At 36.0% G+C, this 17031-nt stretch overlaps 1 protein-coding gene across 1 annotated transcript; it reads right to left on the reverse strand.

Annotated features, from left to right (window-relative positions):
* Positions 1 to 6614: 6614 nt before the first annotated feature.
* Positions 6615 to 9204, reverse strand: LOC108985748. The gene is made up of 4 exons (XM_018958171.2): positions 8628 to 9204; positions 7467 to 7812; positions 7046 to 7127; positions 6615 to 6824 (listed from the first exon to the last, which is right to left on the reverse strand). Exons 1-4 carry the CDS (start codon positions 9202 to 9204, stop codon positions 6615 to 6617), a joined length of 1215 nt encoding a protein of 404 aa, XP_018813716.1.
* Between the last annotated feature and the right edge of the window lie 7827 nt (positions 9205 to 17031).

Genomic DNA, 17031 nt, shown 5'->3' on the forward strand with positions numbered 1-17031 from the left:
TTCTTCTCATCGCTGGATTCATGTAGAATTAGGATGTTTATGCCGCATTTCTGTTTGAATTTTGCTACCTACAAATTGGTAATATATAATTGTTGCCGGACACATTATAATTATAAAAAAATTAAAATACTAATAACTTTTTTTTATTATTATTATTGTAGGACCCAGTACTTCTCCATACGGCTTAATTTGTACGTGGTTCTCTCTCTCTAAAAAAATTCACCCCGTTCAAATTCATCATTTACATGATTTTCTTAATCAACATTTGTATTTAATTTTTTAATGAGCAAGTCTGAATTGTAATTACTCTATAGACATATATTTGATGGCCATACATCCTTAAACCCTTAGATTCGGCCGATCCACTTCTCTCCCCGTGGCTTTGATGCAATAATATAGTGATATCTTGGCTTTTAAACTCTACTTCTCCTTATATATTTGTTAGTATTTTGTACATAACTACTGCGCATGAGACTTGGTTGAATCTTAATAAACATTTTTGCCAAAAAAAAGGGGTCATTGTATTTTCCAGTTATAGAAATCCATCTCTGCTCTATCTCAAGAGCAGCTTTCTGTGAGCACTTATTTGACTCACCTAAAAGCTCTTTGGGATGAGCTAGCAAATTACAAACCTATTCCTGCTTGTTCTTGTAGAGCAGTACGTACGTTGACCTATTATGTACAACAGGAGCATGTTTTACAGTTTTTAATGGGATTGAATGAATCTTTTGCTTCTGCTCATGCTCAGATCTTGCTTATGGAGCCTTTGTCTCCTCTCAATAAAGTGTTTTCACTTGTTTTACAAGAAGAACAACAACGAGAAATCTCTGTTGTTCCTCTTCAAAATGTTGATTCACATGTTTTAGTATCTAAGAGTGATGTTGCTAGATCTGTTTAATCATTCTCCAAGAAGGAAAGACCAATGTGTAAATATTGTGGAATCAGTAGTCATGTGATTGAAAAATGTTATAAGCTGCATGGATTTTCATCTAGCTACAAACTAAAGCCTAAGTAACAATTTGTGGTCAATCAGGTTGCTCTAAATGACAACCATTCCTCGGTTGTTTCTCATTTCTCTTTGACTGAGGCTCTGTATCAATAGTTATTATCCCTGCTTCATCTTCCAAACAATTCTGATGAGTCTTCTCATGTTGTTAATGCACAGTAACTTCAAACTCTTTTTTTAGTATGCTCTCTCACAAAGTTAATCATTATGTTTTTTCTTCCACAACATCTAATTCATTTGATTCAAACTGTTGGATTCTGACACGGGAGTCACAGATCATATGGTTCCTTCCATTGATTGTTTTACCTCTAGTACCAATACTATAAATTCCTCTGTTAAGCTTCCCAATGGCCAGTCTGTATTTGTCACACATATTGGCCCTATTCGAGTCTCTGAACATCTTATTTGAAGTAGTTCCTCTTTGGAATAGATGGGCTGGTCTTAGGGGATAAACAACCTCTAATCACAGCAAGACACGTAGGCTATTTCATTAAAAGCAAAATACACCCTGTTCCATCTGATTACACTCCTTGCCTTTCACTTTCCCTCTAATTTCACTTTCACTTTTCACTCGTCGTGCACCTTTGCATCTAAGACCCGTGCAACGAACTTCTCCTCCATCGCCATGAGCCATCACTTTCCTCCATTGCAGTTCGTTCCAGAGTTGTCGTCGTGGCAAGCTCAGTCACCGCCAAGCTTAGAGCCATCACTGGTTTAACATGGTGCCATAATCAAAACAAGCATTGCTAAACTTAAAATTCATCACCCATATAGAATAAAGTTAATAATTTCGGAACTAATCGGGATGAAGTTAATGGCAAAAAACCCCAAAAATCATAGATCTGATGAGAAAATCATACTTGCAAAATATGGGGGTCGCGAAATCAGTCCGTCAATGAGGGTCGCGAAATCAATACGCCGAATCAATACGTCGATGAGGGCTCCTCAAACCAGTCTGTCGATGGGGCTCCTCAAACCAATCCGTCGATGGGTCTCTTTAAACCAATCTGTCGCGGCATGACATTCGCTGGGTAAGCTCAGGGTGGAAGACGAAGAGGGATGGAACAAAGTGTGGAAGACGAAGGAAATCGAAAGAAGATGAAGGAAGACGAATGGGTCTGCTATAAAGGAAATCACTGGGTAGACGGGACTGAGAGGTGGAAGACCCGTGAAGACGAATGGATTTGCTTTTTGAGCTTTTGATCTTCTGTTGGGTGGGTGTAGGATAGGTAAAGTGGATGTCTTACGTGGAGGGCTATTATTGGGGGGCTGTTATGTGGGGAGGGACATGCTTGAGGGTATTCTCTATTTTAAATGATGTTCTTTGTGTTCCTTCCTTCATATTCAAAATAATCTCTATTAGCAAACTTACTTAGTCACTCACTTGCTATTTTTGCTTTCTTACTTTTGTTTCATTTAGGACCTGACTCATTGGAAGCTGGTTGGAGTGGGTAGACAGCAATGAGGCCTTTATATATTGTAGCAACCATGCTTTTTTTTCCTTTTCTAAACCTACTTTTTTACTTGTCTCATACAGTGCCAGCTCTCTTAATATCATGCCTATACATACTTGTTCTACATCATCCAAGTACTCATTGTTTGAACTTTGGCATAATAGACTTGGTCATCCTTCTAATTCAATGATGTTGTTTGTGAATAAATTTGTTCCCAATCTACATGTTTCAAATGATCCATGTATGATTTGTCCATTAACTAAACAAAAAAATTGTCCTTCCCTCGTACTACTCATCTATCTGATGCTCCATTTGATTTTGTACATTGTGATGTTTGGAGACTATATTATGTCCTTACTGTTGAAGGTTACATATATTTTTTTTTTTACTGTTGTTGATGATTAATCTCTTGCCCCATAGGTCTATCTTCTTAAACATAAGTCTGAAGTGTCACTAATCATTAAAATTTTCTTTAAAATGATCAAAACTCAATTTAGTCTTAAGATAAAGACATTCCGCACTGATCATGGTACATAATTTTCTCTTTCTCCATTTTTTAATTCCAAAGGCATTTTACAACAACACAGCTGTGTTCAAAATCCACCACAAAATTATGTTGTGGAGAGAAATCATCAACACATAATGTAAACCGAACCTTAATGTTTCAATCTCACTTACCTATTCATTTTTTGGGTGATGCCATTTTAACAGCCACCTACATTATTAATAGGTTACCTACTCCAATCTTAAACCATAAATCTCATTTTGAAATTCTGTTTAAATCTTCCCCTTCATATGATCATTTAAGGACATTTGATTGCTTATATTTTATCTCAACTCTACAAAGATCTAGAACCAAATTTGATCATAAAGCTTCTACTTGTCTCTTTCTTGGTTATCCTTGTGGAATCAAAGGATATAAACTTCTTGATCTCAACACAAGTCAATGTTATGTTTCTAGACATGTTCTTTTTCATGAACATGTTTTCCCTTTTGTTTCCAAAAATTTTTCTTCTTTCCCTTCTACAAGTCTTCATTTTCCTTGTACATCTTCAACATTAGATTCATTTCCTATGCCTTCAATAGTGAATCATTCTAGTAACTCTTCTAATGATCCACCATCATTAGAACATTCAATTTCTCTTCCTTTTTCTCATATTGATCCTCAACCTGCCACCTCTCCAATAATTCCTCACACTCCTCGAAGATCCACCAGAATCAGAAGAGTCCATAGTTACTTGTAGAATTCTCGTTGTAATTCTTCTTCATCTACTCACTCTTCATCAAATCCTCTACCAGGTTGTTCTTCTTCCTCTCCTTTAACACACATCAAATATGATATTTCACACTTCCTTGCTTGTGCTTGTCTTTCTTCTGCTCATAAATCTTTTACCTTGTCAATCACTATTGATACTGAACCTGAGTTCTATCATCAAGCAATTAAGCATTCTCATTGGAAAAATGCTATGACTACTGAGATTAAAGCCTTGAAAAATAATAATAGATGGACTGTTACTTCTCTATCTCCTGATAAAAAATTCATAGGCTGCAAATGAGTCTACAAAATTAAGTATCGTGCTAATGGTTCCATAAAACATTACAAGGTAAGGCTGGTTGGTAAGGGTTATACCCAAAAAGAAGGTCTGGACTATTCTGAGACTTTTTCTCTAGTAGCTAACATGGCTACTGTTAGAACAATACTAGCTATTGCTGCTGTCAAGGGTTGGCATCTTATCCAACTTGATGTTAGTAATGCTTTAATGTTAAATGGGTGTCCACAGTTTGTAAACTCAACAAATCTCTCTATGGTCTGAAACAAATTTCTAGACAGTGGTTTTCTAAGTTCTCAACTTCGATTCTTGACTTGGGCTTTGCGCAATCCAAACCTAATTATTCTATTTTCACCAAAACTACGAGTTCCTCTTTCATTGCACTTCTTGTTTATGTTGATGATATTCTTATAACTAGTAATGATGTGAATTCTGTAGAGCACTTGAAGTCATTGCTTGATGATAAGTTCAAGCTTAAGGATCTTGGTCAGCTCAAATATTTTCTTAGTTTAGAAGTGGCTAGATCTCCTGCAAGCATCTCTGTATGTCAGCGTAAATATTTTTTAGAAATTCTTCAAGATGTTGGTTTCCTTCTTTCTAAACCAGCTTCTTTTCCAATGGAGCAAAATACCAAATTAGGTAATGAAGGAGTTTTACTCCCTAATCCTACTTTCTATCGTAGACCAGTTGGCAGACTTCTTTACCTTACATTGACACGACCAGATCTGTCATATTCTCTGGATCGCCTTAGTTAGTATATGGCTCAACCTAGGCAGCCTCATCTCACAACAGCTTATAGAATTTTGCAATACATTAAGAGTACTCCTCGTCATGGTCTCTTCTTTCCAGCTACTAACTCATTGTCCTTTAAAACTTTTGCTGATTGAGATTGGGCTTCTTGCCCTGACAACTGTTGTTCTACAAGTGGTTATTGTGTGGTTTTTTGAAAGACCAAGAAACAATCCACTGTTTCTCGTTCTTCAACAAAAGTTGAATATCGTTCGATAGCATCCACTACTTGTGAAATTATCTAGTTTCTTACATTACTTTCTGACTTTGGTATGTCACATCCTAACCGTGCTCAATTATTCTGTGATAGGTAGGCTGTTTTGCACATTGCTGCCAATCTATTCTTCCATGAAAGGATAAAGTACATTGAATTGGACTACCACTTCATCCATGACAAAATTCAAGCTGGTGTGATCAAGACTTTTCATTTGGCTTTTCATCATCAACTTATCAAACCTCTAGGTCATCAACAGTTTCAAAATTTAATCACCAAAATGGGAAGTACATTCCATCTACTCTCCATCTTGAAGGAAGTCTCATATATACATATATATATATATACACTTTATATCTTAATACACGTGTCATGTAAACTAGTGTTTATTTGTACATAGTATTAATACTTTACTTTTCCATTTTACTTGTAATGAGTGGATTATTATTGACCAAGTGAAAATTGTATATTTCGGAACTTTTCCTTTGGACCTTCCAAACTCTTCCACTGCTAGGGCTTTGACCCTTCCTCTCCCTCTAGGGTTTCATCGTTACAATTAATGTATATATAACGCCAAATATTTACCACACGAAGGATCATGACGATCGATCAATGCATGTAGAAGAATATACATACATACATACATATATACATAACATATATATATATATGTATATATATGTACGCAATAGCTAGTATGCATGCCTGCCTAGCTAGTTGCTAAATATCGAACAACAAATTCGTTGTTCTGGCGTATAAAATGGATCGGACTTCACAAATTAAATAAAACATATTGAAAGGTACGATGATGTGATCATTGATCAAGATCAGCTTTTATATATACCACATGACACGAACGGCATATATAAAAGAGAAATGCTGCAACGAATTGTAGTTTCCATGCAACACAGTAAAACTGATCTCTTCTCATCATAATTACTACTGCATGCAGCAGGCTTCGAGGGCATAGCATGCGCGCACCCTGGCCCTGATGTGGCATGACCAAATGATTAACTCATCAAGTGAATTAGCTAGAAATTTGACCATATGTATATCCACATAATTGGGCTGGTCCAGTCATTACATCCTCTGGTCTAGCAAGCAAGCAACATAACAGCTTAATTATTGGAGTAATACTTCCATTAAAACTGTTCTCTCTCTTGGTTTGTCTATAGAATATAAAGAACTAAAATGGGTGAGAACTAGTTATTTAGAATCACCAAACTCTCGATATTCTTCTATCGTTTTCTCTTATCTGTACGTTCAGATTGTGGCCTCGTCTACTGTATTGTTGATCTTGCAGCAAAACACCACCATTTGAGTTCTGTCAATATTCTGGACGTCAGAGGCATCACAAGATAGTGTTCTTTATATCTTATTTTGTGGGTTCTATAGACAACGAGGGACACATAAAAGAAGTCCAAATTTTCATGTTTGTGTTTCCAACCCTTCTTTTCTGAGTTTATGGACGGTTTACCCGAGTAAACCAATACCAGAAAGTTCTTTGAATTGCTTAAGGACTGAAACGGACTCTAAATTTCCATGCATTACCTGGTCGAAGGCTAAATTAGACCAACACTGTAACACTGAGTCATGAGGATTTAGAAGGCGTGGCCGGAGGTAAAGCAGCGCCGGAAGGAACCCATTCGCACAAGCTTTCTCAAGGAAACACCCTTGCGGGAAGTCTTGGGAATCTGATATCCTTCGTGGTTTGACACTGCGCTTCTCATCTTCTGGGCCTTCATCTCTGCCATGCTCAGCTTGTTTAAGATGTTATCCATTGATGATGATCTCTTCTTTTTTAATTTCACCTAAACCGGGCTTTGTAGTCAGTAAAATCAAGACTAAAAGAACCAGAAAATTTTCAAATAAGAACTGGAGTTTTTAAACAATTCTCGAAGAAGTTTGGTACAGGAAGAGATAATGCTTAGAAATGGTTTCTCCAAAGCGTCTAATCATTTTTGGCGCTGTTGAAAGAGCAAAATCATGTAGCTCAGCAAGTATAAGAATTATAATGCTGTAAATGATTCACCTCAAGTTTTCGTATTGCTGCTTCAGCTTTTTCTTTCTGCGATTTTTCCCATGCAGCGATCTTGGCTTCCTCTCTTTGCAACCTGCACATGGTAATAGAATGAAATGGGAAATTCTTGCATAGGAACATATAGTTACCAACTGAATACTTCAATTATACAGGGAAATTCTTGGACAAGTCCAGGCACTCCATTGGAAATTTCTCGGTACGAAGACTTTTTGCCGTTTGTTACCAAACAGAAAAGGCAAAAATTCAATTTGACTAGTTATAACTTTCAAACATTGCGATGAAGGGAGCATGTTTCTCAATAAATAACCTAGAAACAGAAGGATAACGTTCAAGTTGCTGGGCTCCACACGAAATATTACTTCTTAAGGATGATTGCAGAAGAGTTGCAAGAGATAATGTATAGGAAAAGTACATTGAAGTGCTCATAATTTCTGCCTCCGAGATATTCCAAGATGAAGCTTGAGCTTCCATAGCATTATTGAAATCTTTAAAACATGGAGACCTTTGCTGAGTTGTATTGGGTATTTTTCTTTTAGACCAACTAATAAATTTGGCTGGTTTGTCAACCTGCACATTCCTGACTTCTACTTTTGCAGAACTGTCACCATGTGTTTCCAATATAGATGGAAACGATGGAGTTGAAGAAACACCTCTTGGAGATGAGTTGATGCCACCCTTATGGCTCACTTGGGTAGCCATATCTTGTCGCAAAACCGCACAAGAATCCATGGTCTGCTCAGCTCCATCCAGTTTCTCATCTGTATATATGACCCAACAGAGACAAGCTTACATGTAAATAAATAATTCTAAGTAGGTTAATCATTCATCAAATTATATCAGTTATAAGGAGTTACATTTATTGTGGCAACAAAATTGATACTCAAATTTGTTTGAGTTAGTATTTCGATGAGTTCATTTATTTTATGTTCAAGCATTGTAGGATGTCATTATCTCAACTTCAAATGGCCAAAAATATTGGAGTAGATTCCAACTCTGTTACAGCCTTTCGAGTGAGTTCTATTGTTTCTTCTAGGCAGGTTCCAAGCAGAGATCAGTTTTATCCCAAACCTGTAGTAGGTGACGCCCTTCAATTTTATCCGGATCCCCTTTAATTTTATTACAGCCCTGAATCTATGAACTTGTCCTAGATCGACGTGATTTTAGAAAGTTGATTGTAGATTAGATGTTGAATGTCCATGAAACATCAATGCACTAGATCACCTATATTGCCCTACATCAACTGCTGCATCATCTGTGACTCAAGCCAAGAGTGCTGCCAGCTCAAAGAATTTAGAAGAATCTGGTCATGGCTAATATCAATCACTCAATCCAAGATCTTTGCTCTATTGCTTGTAACAGCTATTTGTCTTTAATTTATTTCCTCGAATATCATACAGAGCTGATTTACAGGTATACTAATCAATGGAAAAGGTGTGGAACATTTCTCCTTCAAGTTGATTTCTTTCAGGTTATGCATTCACAAAGGCTTCCTCCACAGTCTAATACCATAATCAGGCTGGATTCATTCTCTATAATTTCCCTATAAAAACAAAAACAACAAGGAAGAACATACCTTGAGAGCCAGACAAGGATGGCTCACTCAACAACAACTCCGACCATTCGGGTAAAGAAGCTGATTGTATTTGTACCCCACTGTTCTTAGCATCCGCAAGATGAGACTGTCCTATATCACCTTTACCATATCGAACAAAGAGACCATCATCTGCATCCAATACTCCAGCTGACAAAGGAGAGCCCACCAGGAAACTCCTCATAGTACTGGCATCTTCAAGCCCCTCCATTGCAGGCGAATAATTCGCATAGCACACAACCCCCGCAGGCATTATTGGATCACTCTTGGATTTAGGCCGCTTTTGAGTCTGGGAATGTGAAATTTGACCGATTCCCTGTCCTGAAACTGGGCTATAAATCCACCTCTCGGCATCCTCCCACTTTGAAGGCAATGCCCTTCGGGTATTGAATGGCATCAGAGATGCAGCACTTAGATGCCTCTGGCTGCTTTTACCTGGCAATAATAGTCGTTCAGAGCTCCAACCCTTATGGCCCCCAGCATTTTCATCACGCCTACTAGGAGCTCTCGGGGTTTGCAATACACCCAAATTGTGGGAAGAAACAGAGGCTTTCTTCATGGTTTTCTGATTTCAGCTCTGGTTTCTAGGCTTAACAGTGAAGCAGGTCCTGTCCTGTAAGCTCAGCTCACTGTAAAAAAACAAAAGAACATTTAAAAAACAAATGTTGTTGAAAAGAGAACAAATTTAAGTTGGGCATGATTTCATATGCGACTTCTAAAAAACAGCTGTAGTTTTTCACATAGTTGTGTTGGGGTAGCAATCCTATTACTGTTCTTAGCCTTGATTGAATTTGGACCACTCCAATCCGTTTGAAGAGGCCTTGGCCGTATAACGCCAGATTTTGGATCAAACCAAAGAATCATCTCAGAAACCGAAGTCGACGAAGTTCATATAAATATAAAATAAAAAACGAACGGGTTTGGACAGCATAGTCATAAGCTTTAATAGCTAATCTACTGCTAATTATGGTTTTCAATCCTTTTCCAACAGATGGACAAAGTTATTGTTTGCTTGTACTATGTTATTTGTATTAGAGTTTTATTATGTACAAACAAGTTTACAAATTTACGTATCAATCTGCATATTAATATCGTTGTCTTTATATTTTAAATTCAAATTAGTACTATTTTTAATAAAATTTATTTTTTAACCAATCACGTTGAATGAATACACGTATTAATATACAAAATCGCTTACAGTAACCCAAAAAACTGCTAATACAAGTGATACATATTTTCGAGGATTACAATGCATTGGATCAAATATATAAAAGTAATTTCATATATTAATATATTTTAATATGATTTATTAATTTATAAAATTATTTTTATTATAAAATAGAATATAAAATATTTTTGTAGATTCTTATTGCTAGAGCACTCCTGCACCTGATTAATGAACCGCTTGGTTTGTTTGGAAAAGCGCGTGTAAGCACTTCAGTCAGAAGGATAAAGATTAAAGACACATGGGTAGTAGTTGTGCGGCTGCCTGATTTATACACCTTCAATTTTCGCGTAATTTTATTTAAAAAGTTAAAATATATATATATAATTTATATGAAAAAAATTAATTTTTCATAATAAATTTTATTTTTTTAAACGTTTGTAAAAGACTTACCCCTAATAAAAAAAAACATAATTTAGTTTTGATTTTACAATTAACCCATATATAATAGTACTGTTGATTATATGTTTGTAAATCCATGCACAAATAAATTTTCACCCTCTTTCTGGGAATCTGTTGTGGTTGCTTTGGTTATCATAACGTGTGAAATTAAAAGTTCCATATTTTCCCAAGGAAGGACAAGCTAGGCAATAATAAATGATATAGCAGACTCTGATTCATGGTAGATGTCGTAGAAGTTAGAGAGATTAATATGAAGTGAATATACAACCCGACCGACATCGATGTAGTACAGTCCTTCCAGACGTTCTTTTGGCGTCATGGAAGCGTTGTAGTGACGACCGTAAAAACGTTTGGTGCTTGATGTAATGCCGATGAGGTTGACAGGAAACTCCCAACAAATTGGACTAGAACGCAACTATTTCAGTCCATTCAATTAAAATTAGTGTTTTATCTACAAATTAGGATTTACAGAAAGATAAGTAGCACCTATATTATCACATAGTAGAGTAGGAGGATCAGCAAGACAAATTTCTAATTCTCGAAAAAGAGATTGTAACCATAATAATTCACAAACAGTGTTGGTGACAGACTTGTATTCAGCTTCAGTTGAAGAACGAGCAATCGTGGGTTGCTTTTTAAAATCCCATGCAATTAAATGTGAACCAAAAAAGATACAAAAACTACCGGTAGACTTCCGGTCATCAAGCCAACCAGCCCAATCAGCATCAGAGAAGGCTAATAGCTTAGGAGAGGAAACAAGAGAAAAACAAAGGGCGAAGGTAGTAGTTGAACGAAGATACCGAAGTATTCTTTTAATTGCTTGCCAATGAGACGTGCGTGGACAATGCATAAACTGGCAAACTTTGTTGACAGCAAAAGAAATATCAGGATGAGTAAAAGCAAGGTACTGAAGACTTCCAACGACACTACCATAACGAAACGAAATGAAAACTATTTGCTCATTTAGTATGGATGATAAATAGAATTTCTCGTTTGCACAATTCTTTCAACATTTTTTTTATGAGCCTCTTGCTACTTGATGCTTTCCAACCTTCATCGCTACTTGTTTTGAAATCAAATTTCAAAATCAAATTTGCACGTACAGATCGTTTGATCTATGAAAGACTCAATCCATCCGCCTTCACACATGCCACCACGGCCCACCACAAGATTCAGCCCTCGCCAAATTATTTTTGTAGATAATTCTTCTCGTTATACTTTGATATATTTTTTACAACATCGATCTAAATTTGCAAATATTTATAAAAAAGACCATCACAAAATGATTCAAACTCAATTTTATTCTTTCATCAAAATATTCTGTTCAGATAATGCCTTAAAGTATAATGAAAAATCTTTTCTAGACCATTTATCCCAACATGGTATAATTTTCGAACACTCTTGTTTCTATATTTTTCAGTAGAATGGACGGGCTAAAAGAAAATACATTCATATCTTAGATACTGAAAGCACTCTTCTTGTCTTTGCCTCTGTTCTTGAAATATTTTTGGGTGAAGTTGTTGTCACTTCTTTATGCACTACCAATCGGATTTCCTTACAAACGATTCACAACAAAACTCCTTTTGAGCTTCTCTATAGGAAAATCCCTAATTACTCATTACTTCATGTTCTTGGGTGCATTTGTTTTGTTACTTCTCCACATGAATGCACCAAATTTGAATCACATTCTCAGTTATATTGTTTTCTTGGTTATAACATTTTAGTAAAAGACTATCATTGTTATGATCCCATCACTATACGTATTTGTGTTTCTCTTCATATGACATTCTTGGAACAAAGAATGTTTACTAGTCTTTCCCGTTTCTCTTCTTCACCTTTGCAATATTCCCCTATTTTCACTTATATCTCCATCGATTCAGTCTCTATCTTCATTGTAAAGCCATCCATCTCCTCATATGACTTCTTTCTACGACCATTCCCGATACGCCTGATGAGTCTGTTGATCCTCCAATTGCATCATATGTCCCAGAGTTCTCTAGGTATTTGAACCTTATCAGTGTAGTTGGGTAAGAGCACCTCCCATACACCTCCAAGATTATCATTGTTTTTATACCCTTGTTGCTTTCCATGAACCTTGAACTTATCGCGAAGCTAGTTTTGACCTTTTTAGGTAAAAAATTATGTTTGATGAATTAAATGTATTCACCAGAACTCATACTTGGGACCTAGTGGATTTGCCTCAAGAAAAATTTGCAGTTGGATGCAATTGGGTATACAAAATTAAAATTCGTGCAAATGAATTAGTGGAGCGATACAAGCCTCACCTTATTGCCAAGGGTTTTGCCCAAGAATACAGTATTGACTATGAGGAAATTTATGCATCTGTTACACTATTTACTTATTAAATCTTTGCTTACAGTTACTATAGTTCGTAGATGGTAATTATTTCAGATAAATGTCAAGAATACATTTTTGAATGGTGATTTGTTTTAAAGAAATATATACGCAACCTCCACCTAGCTTTGGGCATCCTCCTCGCAAAGTTTACTGTCTTCGTTATGCTCTTTATGATCTCAAGCAAGCACCCCTCGTGCCTGGTTTGCCAAATTTGATTATGTGGTTGCTTGGCACCTATGACTCTGCATTGTTTCTATGGCCACTGATGTGGGTATTATCATCATCATTTTATGTGTTGATGACATGATTATCATGGGAATGATATTTCTAGAATACAAAGTTTTCAAACCTTTTTGAGTCAGAAGTTTGAGATGAAGGATTTGGGTAGACTCAACTACTTTCTTGGACTTAAGGTTACTTTTGGTAAAGATGTTCATTACCTTACTCAATCTAAATATACTTCTAATTTGCTTTCTCAGACTGGTTTGATTGACAACAAAATTGTCAACAACCCTCTTGAGATCAATGTTAACCTCTTTGCCACATATGGTAAGCCTATTTTCGATGCTACTCTCTATAGGGAGCTAATCGGTACTTTTATTTATCTTATTATTACTCGACCAGATATTTCCTATGCAGTACATTTGGTTGGCCAACTTCTAAGTGCTCTCCAATCTACCTATTATGCTACCGTTCTTCATATCTTGAATTGTATCAAGGGAAGTTTGTTCCATGGACTTCATTTTTCCTCACACTTGTCTCTTGAGTTTCAGCTTATTCTAATGCTGACTGGGCTGGAGATTCCACTGATCGTCGATCTACTATCAGCTATAGCTTCTTACTAGAGACTTCTCTAATTTCTTGACGTAGTAAGAAGTAACCTTTTGTTGTTCAACTTAGTACAGAACCAGAGTATATTGCTTTTGCTGACACTACATCTGAGCTTTTATGGTTACGTTGGCTTTTGATAAATATGGGTGCCCTTCAAACAACTTGTTCTCCCATTTATTGTGATAATCAAAGTGCCATACAGATTGTTCATAATGATGTTTTCCATGTGCGTAACATATCGAGATTAATTGTCACTTCATTATGTGTCATTTTCATCAAGGCACCTTGCTTCTTTGCTCCATCTCCTCTAAAGACCAGCTTGTTGGCATTTTCACGAAATCTCATCTACCTGATCGCCTTAATAATCTTGTTTTCAAACTCAATTAGTCGGCTCCATCATCTAGAGTTTGAGGGGAATTATGATGTATATTTGATTAGAATACTTCTTTAATTAGAAGATCTTGTATACTTGGCCTAATTTTTCCTTATTAATAGGTCCTCTTATTGTACATAATAACCATTCATTTAGAAATACAAGTCTCATTCACTCCCGTGAGTTTAATCACGTTTTTCTCTAACATGGTTGTTCTTACTCACTTTCAATTCTTTTTATAATTCTAATTTAAATGAAGGATAATTACATAAAATTTGAATTTTAAATAAAGGGATGCGATCACATTGATTTTTTTTAAATAAATAGTAAAATAATAATAAAATATCATTACTCTTTTACAATTTTTTCCCATCATGAAACTGTAATCCAGACAAGTTCAGTACCGCTCATATAAGTACCAGCTCGTCTGAACAACAACATGCAATGTTTCTGATGCCCGGAGGAAAAAACAAAACGAAAAAGCCACGTGGGATTTAACAGGAAGAGAGCCTCATAAGGAACACCTGGTCCCTACGTACTAACGTCATCAACATGCCCGACAATAGGAGAGGGACGGAGAAACGGCACCCCGCCCCCGAGCGCCCCTAGCGGGGACGGGAGTGCCCCACTCCGTCCCATCCCGTCCCGCCCTGCCCCGCTTTCATGTTTATATATATATTAGATAATTTATATTTTATAAATTATATATATAAATATATATTATAATTTGTTAAACTTATTTATATAGTATACACCATTAGTAAATTATAATCATATTTATTAAATTTAAATTTATAATTTAAATCTAAAAATATATTTTTAATCACTTTTAAAATTAAGAATAATTTTAAATTTAGTAGAATGTAATTATTTTTTAAGTAGATATGAGATAAGACGGATTGTAAATAATGAGTAAAAAGCAACAAAAGTCCATTCAATCGCATTTCAAACCAATTATATGATTAAAAAAAAAACCAATTATATGATTGCTATATCATATAAATCCTCACTGGAAACGGACAAATTGTTGTTTTTTTAATAAAACTGGAATACAACGTCGATATTAGAAGAATAAAGTGCCAACCCAACATGATTAATACATGATCGATGATGCTATTTTTTCTCTTGCCAGCTTTTTCTACGTACATTGTTGCTTGCAAAAGATTGTCGACCTTCACAAGAAAAGGAGATGATGTTTGTATAGAACATGATCAATTGTCATGGAAATTCCATAATTTTGAATTTATAAAATATAATTAATTAGCTAGCAATAGCATGACTACTACTGCATGGCTCTTAGCCGACAATCACTACAAGAAAAATGGGCTTTTATGGCCATTTAATTGCAGCGAAAACGTTATTTGTGATCAAAACAGTCTTATTTTGACTGTAAATAGTCATTTCGCTAGAATTAAATAGTTACAAATAAGCAATTTTCTTGTAGTGAATGAAGCACGTACGTACACTCATCATCATGTTTAGATAAAATCTAGAATGTACAATATTGTCAATTGTATGACTTCCTCATGAATGATCCCTTGCCTAGGGTATGTTTCTTTTATTTGAGTCACATGTTTGCTCTTCATTTTCTTGCTGCAGGTACAGAGTATTTCTGGGACAAACATATACTTCGTTTCCACGGATGTGGGTGCAGGAAAGATGGAGTGGTATGGGTTTCACAAAGAGCCACCTGGTGGTGTTGATAGTCCTCGTGGCATATATTCTTCAGATATTCTTAACCTTTTAGATATGTGTGTGTGTTTATATTAAAGTTTAGATTTTTTTTTAGAATTCATTTTAGAATTTTTAGATTTTATCATATACTTTTATGATTTTATTTAGATTTTATCATATACTTTTATGATTTTATTTAGATTTTTTTCAAATATTTTTTACTTTAAAATTTATTTTTTACATATTTTGTATTGTTATGAAAGTTGAAAACTATGGCTTTGATTTGTAAAAACGTGAGCAATCCAAGTTTTGATTTTGCAATTAACCATTAATTTAATGATAATACAATTGGAGAGTGGACGATGTGGCTTTATAAGAAAAAACTTCCATGATTTGAAAATTATGTAACATACACTTGTAACTTTAGAGGTTAATAGGGTGGTCATGTGTTATGTGGGGTGGCAACCCTTTTGGCACTCCAAACACATCTGAATATTGGCTGAGCAACTCTTGGCCGGACAGGTTTAGGTATTGATCCATTCTGTTCACTCGATTCCTCTTCAACCAATTGCAACTATAACCTTCCCTTTTCGAACTTGTTGTGCTTGTTAATGCCCCCTTCTTCAATTCCCTGAGAAGGGCTCAACCCCCTTAGTTGTACAATTTTCCTTTCATGCTGGAATTTTAGAGAATAGAGCCTAAGCCTCTCAACCACTGCACCCCTAGCACCACGTCACAACGTGCAAGTACTAGAACATGCACATCAATAGAAAAATGAGTGTCTTGCACCTTAAATCCCAGTGGTTATAAGTAGAGTAAATTATTTGGGTGAACATTCTTATTGGGAGTCAAATGTCATCTTTCAACCCACTCAAGACGCAATTGAGTTTATAGGATTCAGACAAACCTCGAAGCTTATTAGACAGTGCCTCAAACTTAGATTTGTATTCTTCTATTGTACCATTCCGTTTGAGTCTAGTGAGGGCCTCCATAAGGTCATTATAGGAGTTGGGGCCAAACCTAGTCAGGATTGCCTTTGAAAATTCTTCCCACTTGCCCAGATTTCCTGTTTCCTCCAAGTCCTGAAACCTATCAGGGCTTGGTCTTCCATATAAAATGAGGCTAGCCTCAATTTCTGCTAAGACAGTGTGTTGTAGTAAGTAATTAAGAAGTGGTTAGCCTTATATAGCCATCCACCTGGGTCCTCCCCACAAAAATTAGGAAAGTCTATACGTAATGACCTGGGAAAGACTCATTTCCTGACTCTTGGTGCTGTTCTTTCTGCAGGTGGTGAGAAATCAAAGAAGTCTCCCCACAGGAAGCATCCTAGTTCCTTCTCTGCATCTCCATTGTCAATGCAACAAGCTGATGAACTACTGAGTCAAACTGTCTCTTCATCCCAAGGATCTCAGTTTCCACAGTCTTGAATTGAGATTCTATAGCCCTTGTAAGGGTAGCCAAACCATCCTGTACTTGACTCTACAACCCAAGGATCTCAGTTTCTACACTCTTGAATTGCACCT

The sequence above is a fragment of the Juglans regia genome, chromosome 12 (genome assembly GCF_001411555.2).
Source record: "Juglans regia cultivar Chandler chromosome 12, Walnut 2.0, whole genome shotgun sequence".
NCBI classification, from domain to species: Eukaryota; Viridiplantae; Streptophyta; class Magnoliopsida; order Fagales; family Juglandaceae; genus Juglans; species Juglans regia.

What these genes read in the sequence shown, in the direction of transcription:
- LOC108985748 (XM_018958171.2), bottom strand. Translation starts at nt 9,204, where the DNA reads ATGAAGAAAGCCTCTGTTTCTTCCCACAATTTGGGTGTATTGCAAACC. An exon ending in ATCCTTGTCTGGCTCTCAAG is followed by an intron (nt 7,813 to 8,627) that starts GTATGTTCTTCC and finishes TCATATATACAG; the next exon opens with ATGAGAAACTGGATGGAGCT. An exon ending in GAAATTATGAGCACTTCAAT is followed by an intron (nt 7,128 to 7,466) that starts GTACTTTTCCTA and finishes TACCATGTGCAG; the next exon opens with GTTGCAAAGAGAGGAAGCCA.